Here is a 17,783-nt window from a genome sequence, read left to right as displayed (position 1 = left end):
ACAGATAATGTTATTTACATCAATATATTCCATCATTTGATTTAGAACCGCTGTTTCTGAGATTTTGCCACAAAACGGTAATATATTCACTGGTATTAATTGTTCAGCTAAGTTAGTGTTCAAAATTTTTGGTATTGGTTTTTGTTGAAGTTTTGAAACATTGAGGTACTTTTCCCTTTGATAAACTCAAATTAATCAAATTCAGTAGTGGATAACCAGCAATGTGAAATACATTTTTGATAACTTCGAGACCAACTTCAACAGTACTATATTTTTTTCTTTGTGACTTCATTATATCATATAAGTTTTGTAGGGACAAAGTATTTCATCTTTTTCTGCATTTTCTGGACTGATACTAGTTATTATATCTTGAATACTATTTATAAAATACTGGTTAAATACATTTGAGATTGTTATTTGATCACTATAAATTATCCCTTGGCAGTTTAGACTGGAAATTGAACTTCCTACATTTTTCCTGCCCAAAAGTTCTTTCAGGTTTCAACCCTTAATACCTAAAATCATTTGAAAAGCACCAGACTCAAGGTGCCCAAGTAAGGAACAACCCAATATATCAACTCACCGATACGGTCTCCCATCATTATAAGCATGATCCAACATGTAGTCCAGTATTGGTTGAAGGGTCGAATTTGTATATATGACGGTGTATCTACGACCTCTTAGAAAAGCCGATCTGAGTTTCTCGACCTTGAGCACGTGGAACAGGTCTTCACCATGTTTCTTTCCTTTGAACATTTGAAACAAACCTTTATCTTGGAAGCACACCCTGTAGCTTGGTGACCCAGTTGGTTGCATTGAAAATGAAGAGTGATACCGTGGTTGATTCCCGACGACCCTGTCGCCACTGAAGATGCGCTCGCAGAGACGTCTTCAGGTATGGAAAGGTACGCAAGGTCGGACTCCAGGGCACTAATTTTTCGAGTTAGTGCCGTGAAGCTTTCGATAAAAGCCTTCCTAACCTCATGTCTCCTATCAAGGGTCAAAAGATCACTTGCGAAGCAAAATCTACAATTAAGCTTCCTCGGAGATCGAGCACGTCAGCCTCTTGAAATACCCAGCTGTGACTGCAAGGTAAATTTTCATAGACTCGTCTGGGTCTTGAGTTCGACGTTTAGTTTATTCAAAGAGATTCTCGTTATAATCCGGAGTCAGAAATTCCTACCTAAGGAGAGTGATAAAATCGGCCCATGTACCAGCTTCGTGCCTGTAAGCTGAATAGAACTGGAAAGCTCTTTCAGTAAAAAGGTCGATGCTTGATTCTAATGAGACATCCTTGCTCAGATTACGGGCCACTCTCAGTTCTTCCATTCTTTTCAAAAATGTACTGAGAGACATACCATAACGTTCCCCAGAAAATACAAGTTCTCATTTGTTTGGCAAAATGGAGTTATACCGAACACCTAAAGATGCACTAGGTACCACTTCAGCGGCACCTGTCTGAGCAGACGACCTCCGCTGAGGGGACACATTCTGGAAATCCAACTCCACAGATTCAAAAAGACTGAGCTTAGTGCCAATTGTAGATTTCGCGAATACTGCTCAGCTTTGGAAGTCAACAAGTCTACAAGAGAGAGAGAGAGAGAGAGAAAGAGAGAGATAGAGATAGCTTTAGCTAAGAGATCGAATCTCTTGGTGTTGAAACTGTTCTCCTCACCGATCGAATTGTTATCAATCCGACCCAGAACGTGTAACAATTTAGTCTGGTACTTTTGAAAACCACCACGACTATCCGAATTATTGAAGTCAACTATACCAATTTCCAATTCAACTAGCTTAGTAGTCACCACATCCAAATCTTCCCTAGCAGAAAATGGATACGCCGGATATTTGAGGCTGTCGCCAACCTTCCCGAGCTGAATAGCCACGATCAATCGATGACGCATCTCTGCCACCAAACTTACGCCAATACCATGGACTTGTAACTCATTTATCATTTCATCTTGGCCTAATCGGTTTATAACTATTTTTCGGGACATCCTGAACCGACTCAGGTCACTATTCGTTGTCGTGAAAAAACTTTATTATTTCTTGTTTTTTTTTGTCAGTACCCTACGATGATGTACGCTTTTAAAATATCAGCTTATCCGAACAATCCAGTCCACAGAAATGTTTTTGCCAGAAGATTTCAAAAAACCTACAACCACCGAAAAAAAAAACTGATTTTTCGGTTTACGAAAGTCTGAATCGAATTTCCTTCAACCGATCATTTGCCTGAAATCGACTATTCCCCTCCATGGACCATCCACTTTCCTTTAACCAACATTACCTTAAACAGCCACAAAAAATCCCAAATCCACCCCACAGTTCTCAAAAAACTCTTCACAGGAACTATACAATCATTTCGAACCGATCACCTCATCTTCATAATGGTGTTGGAGCCACTTTCACCACACTGCAGACTTGACAGCAATTCTTGAAGCGTTGCAATACATAAATATTCATAACATTCCTCAGTGTCTAATAATAAATAGACTCATTGGGTGCAGTAACCTCATTGAATCAACTCTATCCTGGCCATCCGGTTCTGATGAAGATTAAAACTGAACTATTATATATTTATCAAAATAACATTCAAATCCAATTTGTTTGAGCTCCCTCACATATCAAAATAGAGGGCAATAAGAAGGCCGATAGTTTAGCCAAGGATGCCACAAAATTTCAAGAGTGCACAATTACTCACCTCGACATTTACTATAACGATCTAAAACCGCACATTAGGAAAGCCTCAATATCCAAGTAGCAGACTATATGGAACATATGTGAAGTCAAACTTTCAGAAAACAAATCATCAGCAATCTACCTCAGAAGAGAAACATTCAAACAACTCTATCCAGACTACGAATTGGACACACACGCCTAACTCACGGTTATCTCCTCAAGAGAGAAGAAGTCCCCATGTGCTACATCTGTGAAACAACATTGACAATGAAACACTTTTTAGTAGAGTACCCGCTATACACATATGAGAGATTAGCAAATGAAATGACAGAAGATCTAAAAGTGTTACTGAACGGACAGTCAAACAATAAACTATTACAATTTCTGAAAGACATAAATATTTTACATGAAATATGAGTTACTTGTTACTTCTGATTCATTTATTGTAATCAATGTAATATATGTGAATTACTGTGAAGCAAATAACCCCTGGCGGTTGAGGCTTGAATAAAAAAAAATATAGCTGAAATATCAATTATAGTAACCAATGAAACGTGAGATGAAAATACAATAAAACGAACGAAATAGGCAAGATACAAAATGAAAATGATCACAGATAAAAAATTATAACAAAGATGAACAAAAAATTTAAAAATTGAGAAGAATTAAAAAAGATTTCAAACCAAGTTACTTCACGACGTCTCGATTGTTAGTATCCACAATCGTCTTCGAGTGATAACTGGACTTCGAGTGATGACTATGTGTAGTTCATTAGAATGCTTTCAACTATTCCCTCTTTTCTCACCGGTCTAAGGGAAGTTGACCGTTTGGCGTGAGTTTACCGTTTCCCGCTCGAATATCGCTTTCCATATGTTGCGTGTCTCTACGCTAGCTTAACTGAATGCAATCTTTGACAGAATATATGTAGCTTTTCTGAACGTCGTCTTGAACCAGTGTTCCTTTTCTGTGGGAGATCTTAGCATGAGACCACTTAATGTTATTTTGATGAGTCCAAATATGCTCTGCTATTCCCGACTTGCTGGTTGCTCTTCGCTGTGTATTTTGTTGTACTTGGCAATGTGGACTTAAAATGGCCTCTTAGTTTCATCGATATAGGATTTGCCGCACTCACAGGGTATCCGGTAAATGCAAACATCGGGATCGTAGTCTGCGTTTGGTGGCCTAGTTTTCGTGTGGCTGCTACGGATGATGTATCCGAATCTGAAGCAGGTTCTGATGTTGTAATTGGGTCCAGTTCTTCTCATCCCTTCTGACAATTATCTGACGTAGGGAAGTACAAGCACTGGTTGTGGCGGCTTCTCTTCCTTGCTTCCTTCCAGCCAAAGTCTCTGGAGTTACTATTTTGTTGAAGATCTTTTTTGATGATTCCTTTTTCCATGTCGAAATTCTCCTTCATATTACAAAGTATGAAAACAAGATCCACTGGAGTCTTCATGTTCCTCTTTTGATAGATTGATGGTGATCGGTTTCGAGATTCTGATACCGTACCGTGTGAGTGGGTTTTCAGTATAGTGATGTTTTCCAGTGAGTGTCGATTATCTGCACCAATACGTCTGAAAATGTCAATCCGTTGTGGAATTTCTTTTCCATTGTGGAGGTGATGAAAGGTCTAACACTGTTGATGAGCTTCAAAAAGGTGTCAAGTTATGTATTCACATCGTTCTATACAATGGAATTTTCGTCAACGTATCTCAACCAAACTCGGGACTTCTAGTGGGCTTCTTCAATGGCCAAAGTTTCAAATCATTCCATATATATGTTGGCTATGACTGGTGGAAGTGGCGATGTCACTTGCGTGAAAATCGTCCTCTAGTTGGAAATTACAGTTCCGTACACATCATCCAAATAATTCAATGATTAGTTCTATGGGTAAGTTCAATTCAGCTTCCAGGTCCTTGTTTTTGGATAGCTTCTCTTGTATGATTTGAAGTGCTTCTTTGATAGGTACGTTGGTGTGAAGGCTTTCCTTTACTTTCCGTTGAAATAGGTTCCCAGTCGCGAATTGGTAGGGGTTTTATCCTAGTAATGATATCTTCTTCCTCAATTGAATCTCCATCCAGATCTATAGTGAAGCTCTGAGCTTCAAGATAATCAACAATACTTCGTATGAGCGATAAGTCAAACATCGTTAACTCCCTTCCTTCCCGGAATTTTTTTCAATTATTCGAAAGCCCAATGTTTGAAACGAGAGTCTTTTTAACTTCACTTTCTGTATTTGCACGTTTCACTCGGTCTGTAGAGTGCGCTATTTATATTTTCCATCGTGCTCAGTACCTTCGAAATCATTGATAGCCAATTCTATAGTATCCAAATTACTCTTCAGTGACTGCGGCAGCGTCGAACTATCATCTCATATAAACACTTTTTTTTGTGAGACGGTTTGGATTAACTCCAATCTTTGTAGTTGACATAGTAGGATTATATATCAAAATCCCTATGCGTAGTACGTTCTATCACAACAAAAAAAACATCGCTCAACACCGATAGGTGTCGTGAGGCTGAAATGCCTCCAGATGAGTTACTGAATTTGAATAACTAACTCCAAAATCAACAAAAATTAAACAAACAGATGCTATACGTCGGTAGGTGTCGTGACGCGTGAGAACTTTCGAATGGGTATGGAATCGGTATAACTCAGAAATAAACTGAAATAACAAACGAACGCTTGGCGTCGGTGGAAGTCGTGGCGCTAAAATACTTCCAAATTGAAATAACTGAAAAATTAACCAAAATAATATAATTGCGTTTGGCGACAGTGGGCGTCGTGACGCAAAAATTCAGAGTTCAGATTCATGCACACAAAATATTGAGGCGTCAAATCCACATTTATAGAATTGGACTTTGGTATGGAACTCATACGAAATGAGTTTATTGTATAAGTTTGAAAATGTCCATATAGGATGAAACTGCAGTAATAGTTAGTTACAAATAAAAGTGGTAAAAAACATAGAAAGTTTTATTTCTCTTTTTATTACGATTTCCTACCACGTAGTAACGGCTATATCCATTAGTTTGATATATCTTTCATTGCTATTCACTTACAAAAAATGTTGATAAGGATTATATATAAATTTTTTTCATCCCCATATTGGCAGCCTAAAATGTATATTTTGATACCTTTTCATATCAACGTCGTTGTGTAATTCATGTTTACAGAAAGCTCCAAACAGAAATTTTGAAAATTGAATTAGTAGTGGAGTTTTATTACTTCCGAAACGTGCTTCAATGCCTTGCGGAATCTTTTATTTCACTGGTAACTTTGCTGCCCTTATGATTATATTTTAGAAATATCTTCTTATTTCAATATAATCTTTCTTCTCGATCATATGAGCTTTTTGCAATGTTTCAAGTGCGAGTTCTGAAAATTAAATCTGCTCGGGTGTAATAAAGGACAAATTGTGACGTTCACCCAAAAAAACCACTGCGTGATATAAACCACTAAAGAGTTCAATCAGTCAATAATTTGTATCACAAATTTTGACTAAGAATCTATGGAAAAAATGGAATTCGAATGCTTGACTTTCTACAAATGGTTAACGTTTCGGAAAATGATCTTTTTCATTTTCAAAAGCCTAAAAATTCACATGTGAAAATACCTTAGACGAAAACAAATTATTTCCGTCGGAAGAATTGAATGTCATGATGTTAAATTCGATAATCCACATGAATACAGACACACACACACATACTTTCTCCATGAATGATGTTAGTACAACAAATCTGCCACACCTGTAACTATCTATTTTTCAGAATAACATAATGATGGATATTTCCACCGGAAAATTTTCGAGCACTGATGTGCAAACATACCTGGTAATGAGCCTCATCACTGTTTTTGGAGTGTGGTATATCAGGTTTTTGTGGAATAGAAGGTACTTGTACATCTACTCCTGGAACATGGAAGGTCCGCTGTCCTTTCCTTTCTTGGGTTGTGGGTATTTGTTTCTGGGAAGTACACATGGTGAGTTCATCACAATATAGTAAATTACTTGTTTTGGACGATAAATATTGTTGTAAAAACACTATTTTGTGGTAATCATTTCAATTTTTATTTGAGGAATACAAATGCAATTCAATAAAATGATTCTTTCGTATTCTGTTCGGAAACTTCAACTTTGTGAATTTCCAAAATACTAGAAAACCTTCTAAAATTGTAATTATGCACGAATATCATCTGCACATTTCGAGGCCTATATATAAAGATGGCTGGTACATTTACCATGGAATGGTCAGTCTCTGTATTGTATTGACTAGGTCAATACTTATTGGGTACTGTTGAATTTGTGATTGTGGAAATATTACCTATATCTCCACTCGCGACATTCCATTATTGATCAAATGAAATAGTGTTCAGTTAAGTAACCAGTATGTTGATCAAATAAAGTTTACTGAATACACAATCATTCGAAGAGAAATTTCTCCTAGAAACATGGCGCCTCCACCACTTGACGTGATTGGGGTTTATTCTCAATTACCTAGTAACCTTCATTGACTAATTGAACTCAAAATATTTATTGGAATGAAACAATATACCACATTGTAATGTTATAACGGAAGGTCCGTTTGGAGTAGAAAAATAAAAAAAATCATCATTGAAACAGAAACTAATAAATACCAGTACCTATCTTTACTGAAACTTAACACGGCCCAACTTCACCTATTTTCCTTCCATATCTCTTCATCAGCCATCGAATATTCTCCAAATCACCTTTATCAGATTCTTATAATTTTTTACAGAACATTTTCATGCTTACTTTCCATATCGATTACCGAATGACTCTGAATTGATGATGCCGGATGTTTCATACGCTACAAACTGCTACAAACAGTTACGGAAAATGATCAGGATGAAAAAGAAATGATAAAATTAACTGACAATTCCGAACATGAATATGTGAATATATTAATTACTGAAATTTTACGTGAAAAAGTTCAATGATGGTGAATGAATAACTTCCTGTCGTTTGAATATTTGCGATTTTTGATTTCCAGAGATCCTTGCAGAATTGATTTTTGTCTTTTATTTCCTTCATGTAAAATATCGTAGTTCTTGTTGAAATCTTATTCTCTGGAAGATGGTAAGCACCTTCTGTTTGCTACCTTTTACATAATGAGTGTTTTCCTATAAATGATATTGTTATAATTGTGTTTAAATCTATCTCTTTTGCCAGAATCATTCATTCATCAAGTTTCGACATAAAATTCCAATATTTTACCTGTTTTCTTAGAAGTAATTTTGTATTGTACCTACCATTAATTGTTCTTCTCGAAATCAACCTGTTATAACAGATTTAATTATCTATCCAATATGTTTTGTCAATTCCTATTGTTATTGAAACATATTGTAGAATATTTCGACATACCAGTAACTGTTTCAATTCAATAATTATCACCATGTGCTCCAAAGTGATCTATAAATTATTATGATTATTGCCATATCTGACTATTTTACGTCTATCAAGAGAATTGCAATGAATTTTCAACACGAATTCTGATACTTCCGTAACATTTCAAAACTCATTATTTATACATGGAATAGAGTCTGACAAAACTTTCATTTCATTTACAGAATTATTGATGACCTTAATCAAGACACAAGAGAACAGCAAAACTGGAATAGTTAGGTTGTGGCTTGGAACAAAACTGGTGTATTTAATTTCTGAACCGACACATATAGAGAAGATCTTGAATCATCCAAATGCTTTGAACAAAGATGATGTATACAAAATAATTACCAGTATCATCGGTGAAGGCTTATTGACTGCCCCAGGTATGTAACCTTTCAAGTAAATCATAGCGAGGTAGTATCTCGAAGTCTTACGAACAATTATCTGATGAGCTCAGTGTTCACTCGTTTTCAGCTAGAAGGAGGTAGTGTGGTAGGGTGTCAATAAAAATGTTTGATCATATTGATCAGCATTTGTGTCAGATTGTTCTGATTGGACTAAGTCGTTAATATGTGTGTTCCTGATGAGAAGCCATCCATTTCAGTTCTTCTTGAGTTTGGATATGCATCACGTTCTATTACGTGTATACCTTCTTTTTGTTCCGTTGAAATTGTTTGGATGCATAGATTTGATCGTCTTCGTAGTCAATGGTCACACCATTGAAGACATCTGCCGCAGTGGCAGATTAAATGTTTGGTACGACAAGTACCTACCACAACCTATTGTTGGAATTGTTTTTTATAATATTTTGTTGTTAATATTTTCTCTCCCTATATGAATGATTTTGTTTTATGCTTTGTTTGGTAACTATTGTATCCAGTTGTTCAGTTGTTAAAAATATTAATAAAAGTCATTACGAGAAAAGTCAAAACCTATTTTTAAAACTTCTTTGATTGACGACTTGTTTATTTTGTGGAAATTCATGTTCACTGAGGATACACTAGAAAAACATACTTTTGTTTATTTTCCACAATATTTCTTTATTGTTGACTAGTTTCGGGTAGTTTCGGAGGGATATTGGAAGGCAACCAAACCTGAGTCAACAGAAGCAGCTTTTAATGCTGAAGGTAAAGCAAAGAACAAATCTAAGAATAAAAATGGAGATAAAATAGTGTATCATAAATGTGGTGAAGATGGCCATAAAAGACCACAGTGCCCACACAAGAAATATTGCATGACTTGTCGTCGCAATTATCATAATGGAGATGAATGCATCAAACAGAAAAATGAAACTGGACAACCAAGTACCAGCTCCTCAAGTACAAATGTCGAATGCATCTATTGTGGAAGGAACAATCAATGCACATCAAAAGAAAAATGAGAAAGCTGCCTTTTTTGCTGAAACTGTTGATCAGGAGACACCAATGAATGAAGTCCTATATAATGAAAAGTCAAGCAAGATTCTCTTTGTTGTGGATAGTGGATGTACCACTCATCTTACGAATGAACATCATTTGCTGATAAATGCACAAGAGTCACAACTGAAAATCTCAAGTGCCAAGAAAAGTCAAGGTCTGAGTGCAACATTGTTGGGAAGTATCGAAGAAGATACAGTAACCCTGCAAGTAGTGTCATATGTGCCTCGACTTTCCAAGAACCTACTGTCAGTAAATGCAATCACCGAAAACAATGGTGAGGTGATATTCAAGAAAGAAGGTGTGAGCACCTTCAAAAATGTCAAAGAAGTTATGCGAGAGCATAAAACCTCAAATGGTCTATTTGTGGTTGACCTCGGTGCTAAATCAGATTGCCAATCCTTACTTACTGTCCAAGAAGAACAAATGAAATGGCATCAAAAATTGGGTCATATCAATTTTGAGTCAAAGAAGAAAATTCCAAGTCTGTGTGAGGGAGTGCCATGCTCACTTTACATTTGCAAACTTGAAACTGTATGTGAGACATGTGTCTGTGCCAATTTTATAAGAAAATCCTTCAACACAAAACGTAAAAGGTCAGAAAAGCCACTCCAAATCAGTCACACGGATGTATGTATGCGGGAAAATCACTCCACCCACATATGATAACAAGAATTATTTTATGACCATTATTGATGACTTTACCCATGTTGTGCAAGTCTTTTTAATAGAAACAAAAGATGAAGTGGAAGATTTACTTGAGGGATACATTGCTGCATCTGAAAACCACCACAATTTGAAAGTCTCCAAAATTATACTGGACAATGGTGGAGAATACCGCTCCAACAACTCCAAGGATTGGTGCAAAGAAAAAGGTATTCATCTGGATTATACGATACCTCACACTCCAGAACTAAATGGAACTAAACTGCACTCTATGCAATGAAATGAGAGCACTGCTTCATCATGCTCATCTGCCAGATTATCTGTGGGGTACAGCTATAGAAACAGCAGCATACCTTCACAACAGATCACCATCTTCAACCATCGATACCACTCCTATTGAAATGTGGACTCATCAAAAACCAGATCTCTTTCATCTTTAAGTCTATGGCTCACAATTATATGCCAAGAAGCTTGAACACCTGAAGAAAACCGAATCTCGAGGAAAAAGAGGTATTCTGGTAGGATACACATCTAAAACCTGAAGAATTCCAGAAAAGAAGTGAATTGGACAACATATCGACGCAGAAACAGGATTCCAAAGTAAATAACCCAAAGAAACCTGCTACCATCGTCCAACTGCCAAGAGAAAAATACCTAACCAGATTGAATTCTACTGATGGTGTAAACGGTAAATAATATATATGTATATGACCCATGTACAAAGGCACCTGTTTTCTTTGCCAGTCCTTTTCTTCACGAGTTTTTTTTTGACCGTTGTTTTTTTTAAGATAATCTAAATTCTGTTCTGATATGGATTCATATTTACGTGACTTCCAAAGTAAATAGCGTAAATACTTTCAACCTAAATGAATGTTATGAATGTAGGGAAGTCCTAGATATACATAAAAATGAAAATTTCACCATATTACACAATAATATACGGAGCCTCAGTAAAAATTTCGATGAGTTCAAAATAATGCTGGATAACATAAACTATCATTTTGATTGTCTAGTACTGACTGAAACTTGGCTCCTTGCAAATCCAGAGCCATACAATATATTAGGCTATAACCTAATCTACAATCAAGGCCAATTCAAATAAAATGACGGCACAGTAATATTCTTGAAAAACAATATTTCATTCAAACACTCAACTATAACAAAACGTGGTATAAATTTTCTTAGGTCCGATATTGGGCAAGAAAATATTTGTATAACAGCTTTGCTACCGTTCGCCAGCCTCTAATATCAATGAGTTTCTTCATAGCATTCAGGAGTATTTCGAAGAAGATCAAACACAAACATATGAGTACAATATTTTTATTGGTAACATGAACATTAACATTCTAGAGAACAGTGTAAATGAAATTGAATATACGAATATACTTAGTGAATTCAGATATACTTCGATGATTAATAATCCCACAAGAGATAAAACATGTTTAGATCACATCTTTCTCAAAACAAAAAACTATCAGAGGGTTGATATGACTATTCCATTGATACTTAAATCTGCAATCACTGATCATGATACTGTCATTCTACAAATTATTGGAAAAATTGAAAAATCAACATCAAAGTAATTATAAAGAGTACACGAACTATAAAAATTTAAACAAAAGTTTGCAAGAAATCTCATGGGACCTCGTCTATTCACAAGAAGATCCAAATGCCGCAACGAATGCCTTCATTGATTAAATAAAATTAGCAATGGAATATTGCACTGACAAGAAAGTAGTTAAGCATAAAAACATGCCTTTTGCATCGTGGCTCACAAATAGTATGCTGAGCATGATAAATAAGAAGAATGAAATGTATAAAGAAATCTACTGAAAACCAAACCCTAAAAAACGAATATAAATTATACAAAAATCAACTCACAAACAAACTGAAAAAATGTAAAGAATACTATAACAAGCAGCAACTAAAAAAATGAATCAAACACAAAGTACTTGTGGGACATGGTACGGAAACTCTGTGAAAGGAAACAACAACACAAAATCATTGAAACTATCTGAAATGATAATGGGGAACTCTTAACAAACGATGAGGAAAAAGCAGACGAATTCAATAGTAAGTTTGTTAGTTTTGGGAAAATTTTTGCTGACAAAATTGAAAGAGATTCTCACTTAGTGAGCACATCAAAGATCCTGCCAAATAATATGCTGCTAGCTCCTACGAACGCTAATGAAATATATAATCTAATACATGAACTAAAAAACAATAAATCTCCTGGAATTGACAGAACTTTTGAAGGAAATATCATCAACTTCACTATCATATATAATCAATAAGAGTATTGAAAAGGGTATATGGTCTGATGCCCTAAAAAGATCTGTTGCAGTGCCAGTTTTTAAAAATGGTGATACAACATCCGACGGTAATTATAGACCAATTTCTCTCATTAGCCACTTGGCAAAAATATACAAAAAACTTCTTAAAAACAGAATGACTTCATTCATTAATAAATTCAAATTGTTGTTTGATAAACAATTTGGATTTAGGGAAAAATCCTCCACTATAGATGCCATAGTCAAATTAACAAACAAAATTCATACATCTCTAGACAGAGGAAGACCTTGTCTGTGCCTTTTCATTGATTTGAGTGAGGCTTTTGATACTGTGAGCCACCCGTTACTAATTCAAACGTTAGAAGACATAGGTATAGAAGGAATGGTTTTGAACTTATTCAGAAGCTATTTGAGTTCAAGAAAGCAAATTGTTAAAGTGGGCGATAAAACAAGTCGAAAATTAGACATTGAATATGGAGAACCACAAGAAACAGTCTTAGGTCCGACACTGTTCAATCTATACCTCAATGACTTATTCAACTTGAAAATAACTGGAGAGATAATAGGTTTTGCAGACGACTGTTGTTTTTTATGAAGCTGATACTTGGCATAATTCAAGGAATAAAGTAGAAAAAGAAATCAAGGTGATAAAAGACTGGTTCGATCACAAACTCCTCACCATGAACCTCGAAAAAACCAAATTTCTACTTTTCAGTTGTAATTCTACTAGTAGGACAAATATACATGAAATTAACATATATGGTATCCAGTCAGTGGAAGAAATGAAATATTTGCGCCTTTACCTAGATCGGCATCTAAGATGGGATAGACATATTAGCTACGTGATAAAAAAATTACAAAGTGTAATTTGTACCTTCAAACATATGAAAGAGTACCTACCTTTAGAAAATTTGAAAACCTTCTACCTTGCACTTGTAGAGAGTCATCTCAGATATGGAATACAGGTATGGGGTGCCGCTGCACGATCACACATCAATCCACATGAAATCCTACAAAAAAGGTTCCTGAAAATAATCATGACAAAACCACGTATATATTCTACCGAAGACCTGTATAGTACTTCACAGATAATGGATATTTGTCAGCTTTTTTTTTTGAATGCGTGTATAACATATCACTTCAGTATTGATAAAGCACCCCATCCAAGTGCTTTATCAATAAGTACACGACTAGGGACGTCAATTACTTACTCACCTACTATTAAGAAAAACGATATCACAGAGAAGCTACTCCTATATTGACACTAAAATGTATAACTCTATCCCTAGAAGCATTAAATCTATACGTAACCAAAATACATTTAAATCGCATTTAAAAAAGTTTTTACTGCAGACTCCCAGATCAATTGTCATTACCATGATAGAATCCAATGGTTGATTGAAATCACAAACATGCTATAGTATATTCAGTGTATTGTATTTATTATATTAAGCTGTATGTCATTGTGTTTCATTGTATCGTTTTATATCATGTATTTATTGTAGTGCTAAATTGGTTTTATTAGTAATATTACTAAGTATATCAGTCGGTCGGTAGACAAGCGGTTCGGTGTGGGTGCTTTATTCACTCACTCGAATTGACTGCCGTGTTGGTCGGTGGTTCAAGCCCTAGTCTGAACTATCGATCTTCACTTGCTATTGTCCAACCCATGTTAGGAATCACAAGTTGAAAGGTAAGACCCCGTTAGTCCTTAGCTCGCACAAGTATCGACTTCTGAGGGTTGTCGTTCGTAGGGGTGCGACAGCTGGTTAACGGAAAAAACAGATTTTAAACAGATGTTAAACAGATTTCAAACAGATTTTTTTTATATCTGTTTTTGCTACATTCTTTACATTTTACATATTCATATTACATCTAACATTTCACATCGTACATTTGACATTCTTTGTTTTACATTTAATACGATACATTTTTACATTTTCACAATTTTTTGCACTGTATTCCTCATGCATTTCCTATATATGTATACCTATGTGTATATGTGTGTATATGTGTATGTGTGTATAATTTCACCACATTTTATTATACTTTTTTACTATTTTATTAAACTTTTTTTATTTTATCATTATTATTATATTTTCCTCATCGTTATTTTACCTGTACTGTGTATATGAGAAACAAGAGCTTGCACTTATCTCCACACTATTTTATTCAGAAGAATCATGTAACCTTTTAATCAAAATCATTTTCTTTTACTCTGAATAAAGTTATTATTATTATTATTGTTAATGGATATAGGATCTGGGATGATGGAAGATTTATCCATCTCATGATATCGTTGTAATTGGTATAAAAGAAGTGAAAAATCCTGCACCATCAGCTATCAAAACTGAAAATTTTATGAATTTATCCAAAGATATTGAACGAGCCCAAGCTGATGAAAAACCAGAAGATAACCCAGAAGATCAAGAAAAGCATCAGGAAGATCCACTTGTAAATGAACCAGTTATGGAAGATGAAGAAGATCAAGATTCAAGTGATGAAGAAACCGAGTCTGAAGAGGAGGAAAATGAGGGACCTGAAAATGTTCCACGAAACCAAAAACCTCAAAGACAAGTCGGATTACCAAAGCAATATGAAGATTATGTTATGTTAGTAGAAGAATCTATCACCTGCAAAGACTGTATGAGTCATGATAAAGAAAAATGGAAGACTGCTATTAAAGAAGAACAAGACTGCCTGCAGAAAAATCAGACTTGGGTACTTGTGGATTCTAACTGTGCTACTGGTAAAGAAATTTTGACCAGTCGCTGGGTTTTTAGAATCAAGTCAGATGGTCGCTACAGAGCCAGATTGGTGGCAAGAGGATGTCAGCAGAAGAAGAATCTTGACTATCAAGAAATCTACAGCTCTGTTGTACAAGCAAATTCTCTTCGAATGCTCCTGGCCATTACAGTCTCTGAAAATTTACAAATGTGCACCTTTGATGTAAAATCAGCTTTACTCTACGGGGATCTGCAACAAGAAATTTATATGCATCTGCCTGAAGGATACAATGTTCATGGAAGAATCTGCAAATTAATAAAAGCTATCTAATGACTCAAACAAGCACCACAGCAATGGTTCAGACGGCTCACTGATTTCCTCAAACAAGAAGGGCGGAAACAGCTATTGACTGATCAGTGTGTCTTCAAATCTACTTCAGGAAAGAAACTATTTATTGCCATTCATGTAGATGATGGTCTCGTGATAGCTAAAGTTCCAAACGAAATGAAACAATTACTGTCCAAGATGCAGAAGTTGTTTGAAACTACAGTCAACCTTGAACCAAAGAATTACTTGGGTATCCAAATTAGCCAAAGAGAAGATGGAATATTCATCAATCAAGAACAGTATTGTCAAAAAGTTATTGCAAAGTATAATTTGGATGGATACACAAAGGATAAAAACACTCCTATAGTACATCAAGACATGTGGGAAGTAGACGGGTGTCTACTTCCACTCCACACTTGCAGTTGTGTTGAACAGAAATATTGGAACCTAGTCGAAGGCCTACAGCAACTCTAAAAGATTCATTGTCTAATAATGTACCAAGGGATGAAACTGGTAAGGCATCCAACCAAGCACCTGCATATTTTGACGACACTGCTTTTATACGTGCCTTATCTATAGGAGATTTAGCCAAGTCTAACAAATTATTTAAGGCATTTTTTATAAGAGGACTATCCCAGGTTTGTTGAAGATTTTTTTTGGTTCGTGGTACTTTTAGATTAGTTCGTGAGATCCATAGTTGTTCGGCCTCGCTCAAATTGTTATCCGATGGAAAGGAGGGTGGTAAAATTGAATCTATCATATTGATCACACTATAACTCGAAGAGAGGAAGGTGGGTAGTGAAAGATCAGTGATTGTACGAATGTCTAAACCTACATAAGTTACAGGAAGAGTAGCCTGATGCCATGCATTGCTTTCCAATTGATCATTCAATAAAAGTCGAAGAGTGTTACGAATTTCTTCATCAAACTTAATCAGATGAGTTTGGTAATGCCAGGTTGGAAAACATCTCATGAGATGGAGGAGCTTTCGAATAGTCAAACAGTTTTTGAGAAGATGGAAAGCTACGTTTCTTGGAAGAGTATGAACACGAGAAGACATAATTCTGAAATTATGTAATTTTTCCTCAAAAAAAATGATGAATGATTCTTCTGTGAGAGGGGAACCAAGAAGAATTAAACTATTCCTCTTAATTATTCTGATTCCAGGAGCAACGTCATTGAATTTTCTCGAAATATTTGAATCAGGTTCACTTAGAAAATGAAGTTCACATGTTTGGAAGTTTACTTTAAGCCCAATTTCCTTTGACTTTTTAATAACAGACGAAAGGGCATTGAGAACTTCCTTATAGTCTCCTCCCAGAGAACCGTCATCTAAATACCAAACATTGAACTCTGTTTTTAAATTTTTGATGATATTGTCTATAGACAGGCAGAAGAGAGCAGGTGCTGATGGATCCCTTTGCTGTACTCCACGCTCTGATGATATTGTGTTTTGATCAAATGTCAGTATTGAAGGCTGGTAGTAGCATTGAAATACAAAAGGATATAACTCTGGAACACTATTTTGAACCGATTTCAAGATAAAGTCCCGATTCAGCATATTGAAAGCATTCTTATAATCCAATTCAAGAAAAACTTTTCCTTCCTTGGACTCGTGTTCATTAATATATCTTCGGGTAGCATGGGATACGGCTTCACAACCACTTGGAGATCCAAAACCATATTGAAATGGACGAAAAACATTTCCTAATTTTTCCTTCAGCAAACATTACAAAGGGCTGTTAGCGATGATAAAATTTTCGATGCAGCAGAACCAGCACTATAACTTATCAAGTCCTGCAGATGAGATGGCCTCAAAGAATCCAAACCTCCAGAGGAACTAGTACGAAAAGACATAATTGCTTGACGAACTTCATTCTCATTTACTACTAAAGGACTAGTTGAAAAGGAGTTAGTTTGGTAACAAATTCCAGTTTTTGACTGAGGATGCTTGGACTGGAGTTCATACTCCAGTTCAAGCATACTCCAGTTTCCGTGCTAAAATTTGCCAGTTTGTCATCAGAACATAAAATTTTCACAGCTCTTGAAAGATCTCCATCTGATACTTTATTGAGCACCATCTTGATTAGTATAGACTCCAGATTTTTAGATTTCTTGATAAATTTCATTTCAGCATGTTCCAATGTTGTTTGATGCAAGTTTTTTTTATAATACTTGCTAGAAATATTTTGCGTTTGCCATTATCATATCGAATTTTGAAGTTTTTGTAACCAAATGAAAGAAGTTTCTCCCAGGATTCGATGGAATTG

The 17,783-nt window shown here is 35.6% G+C and overlaps 1 protein-coding gene across 4 annotated transcripts in view; it reads left to right on the top strand.

Annotated features, from left to right (window-relative positions):
* LOC111516200 (cytochrome P450 4C1-like) overlaps positions 1-17,783 on the top strand; it is a 221,581-nt gene that overhangs the window by 100,238 nt on the left and 103,560 nt on the right. For all 4 annotated transcript variants that reach the window (XM_074186176.1, XM_074186177.1, XM_074186175.1 and 1 more), the window contains exons 2-3: positions 6,451-6,661; positions 8,270-8,470. In XM_074186176.1, the coding sequence (XP_074042277.1) occupies positions 6,460-6,661; positions 8,270-8,470 (403 nt within the window). In that variant the 5' untranslated portion in view covers positions 6,451-6,459. The remainder of the gene's footprint in view (positions 1-6,450; positions 6,662-8,269; positions 8,471-17,783) is intronic.

This window comes from Leptinotarsa decemlineata, unplaced genomic scaffold, assembly GCF_025532065.1.
Source record: "Leptinotarsa decemlineata unplaced genomic scaffold, Ldec_3_MD MMD2_tig00078422_RagTag_RagTag, whole genome shotgun sequence".
In the NCBI taxonomy this organism is placed as follows: Eukaryota; Metazoa; Arthropoda; class Insecta; order Coleoptera; family Chrysomelidae; genus Leptinotarsa; species Leptinotarsa decemlineata.
Note: the sequence above shows the minus strand (reverse complement) of the source record. Positions and strands in the feature narration are given on the sequence as shown.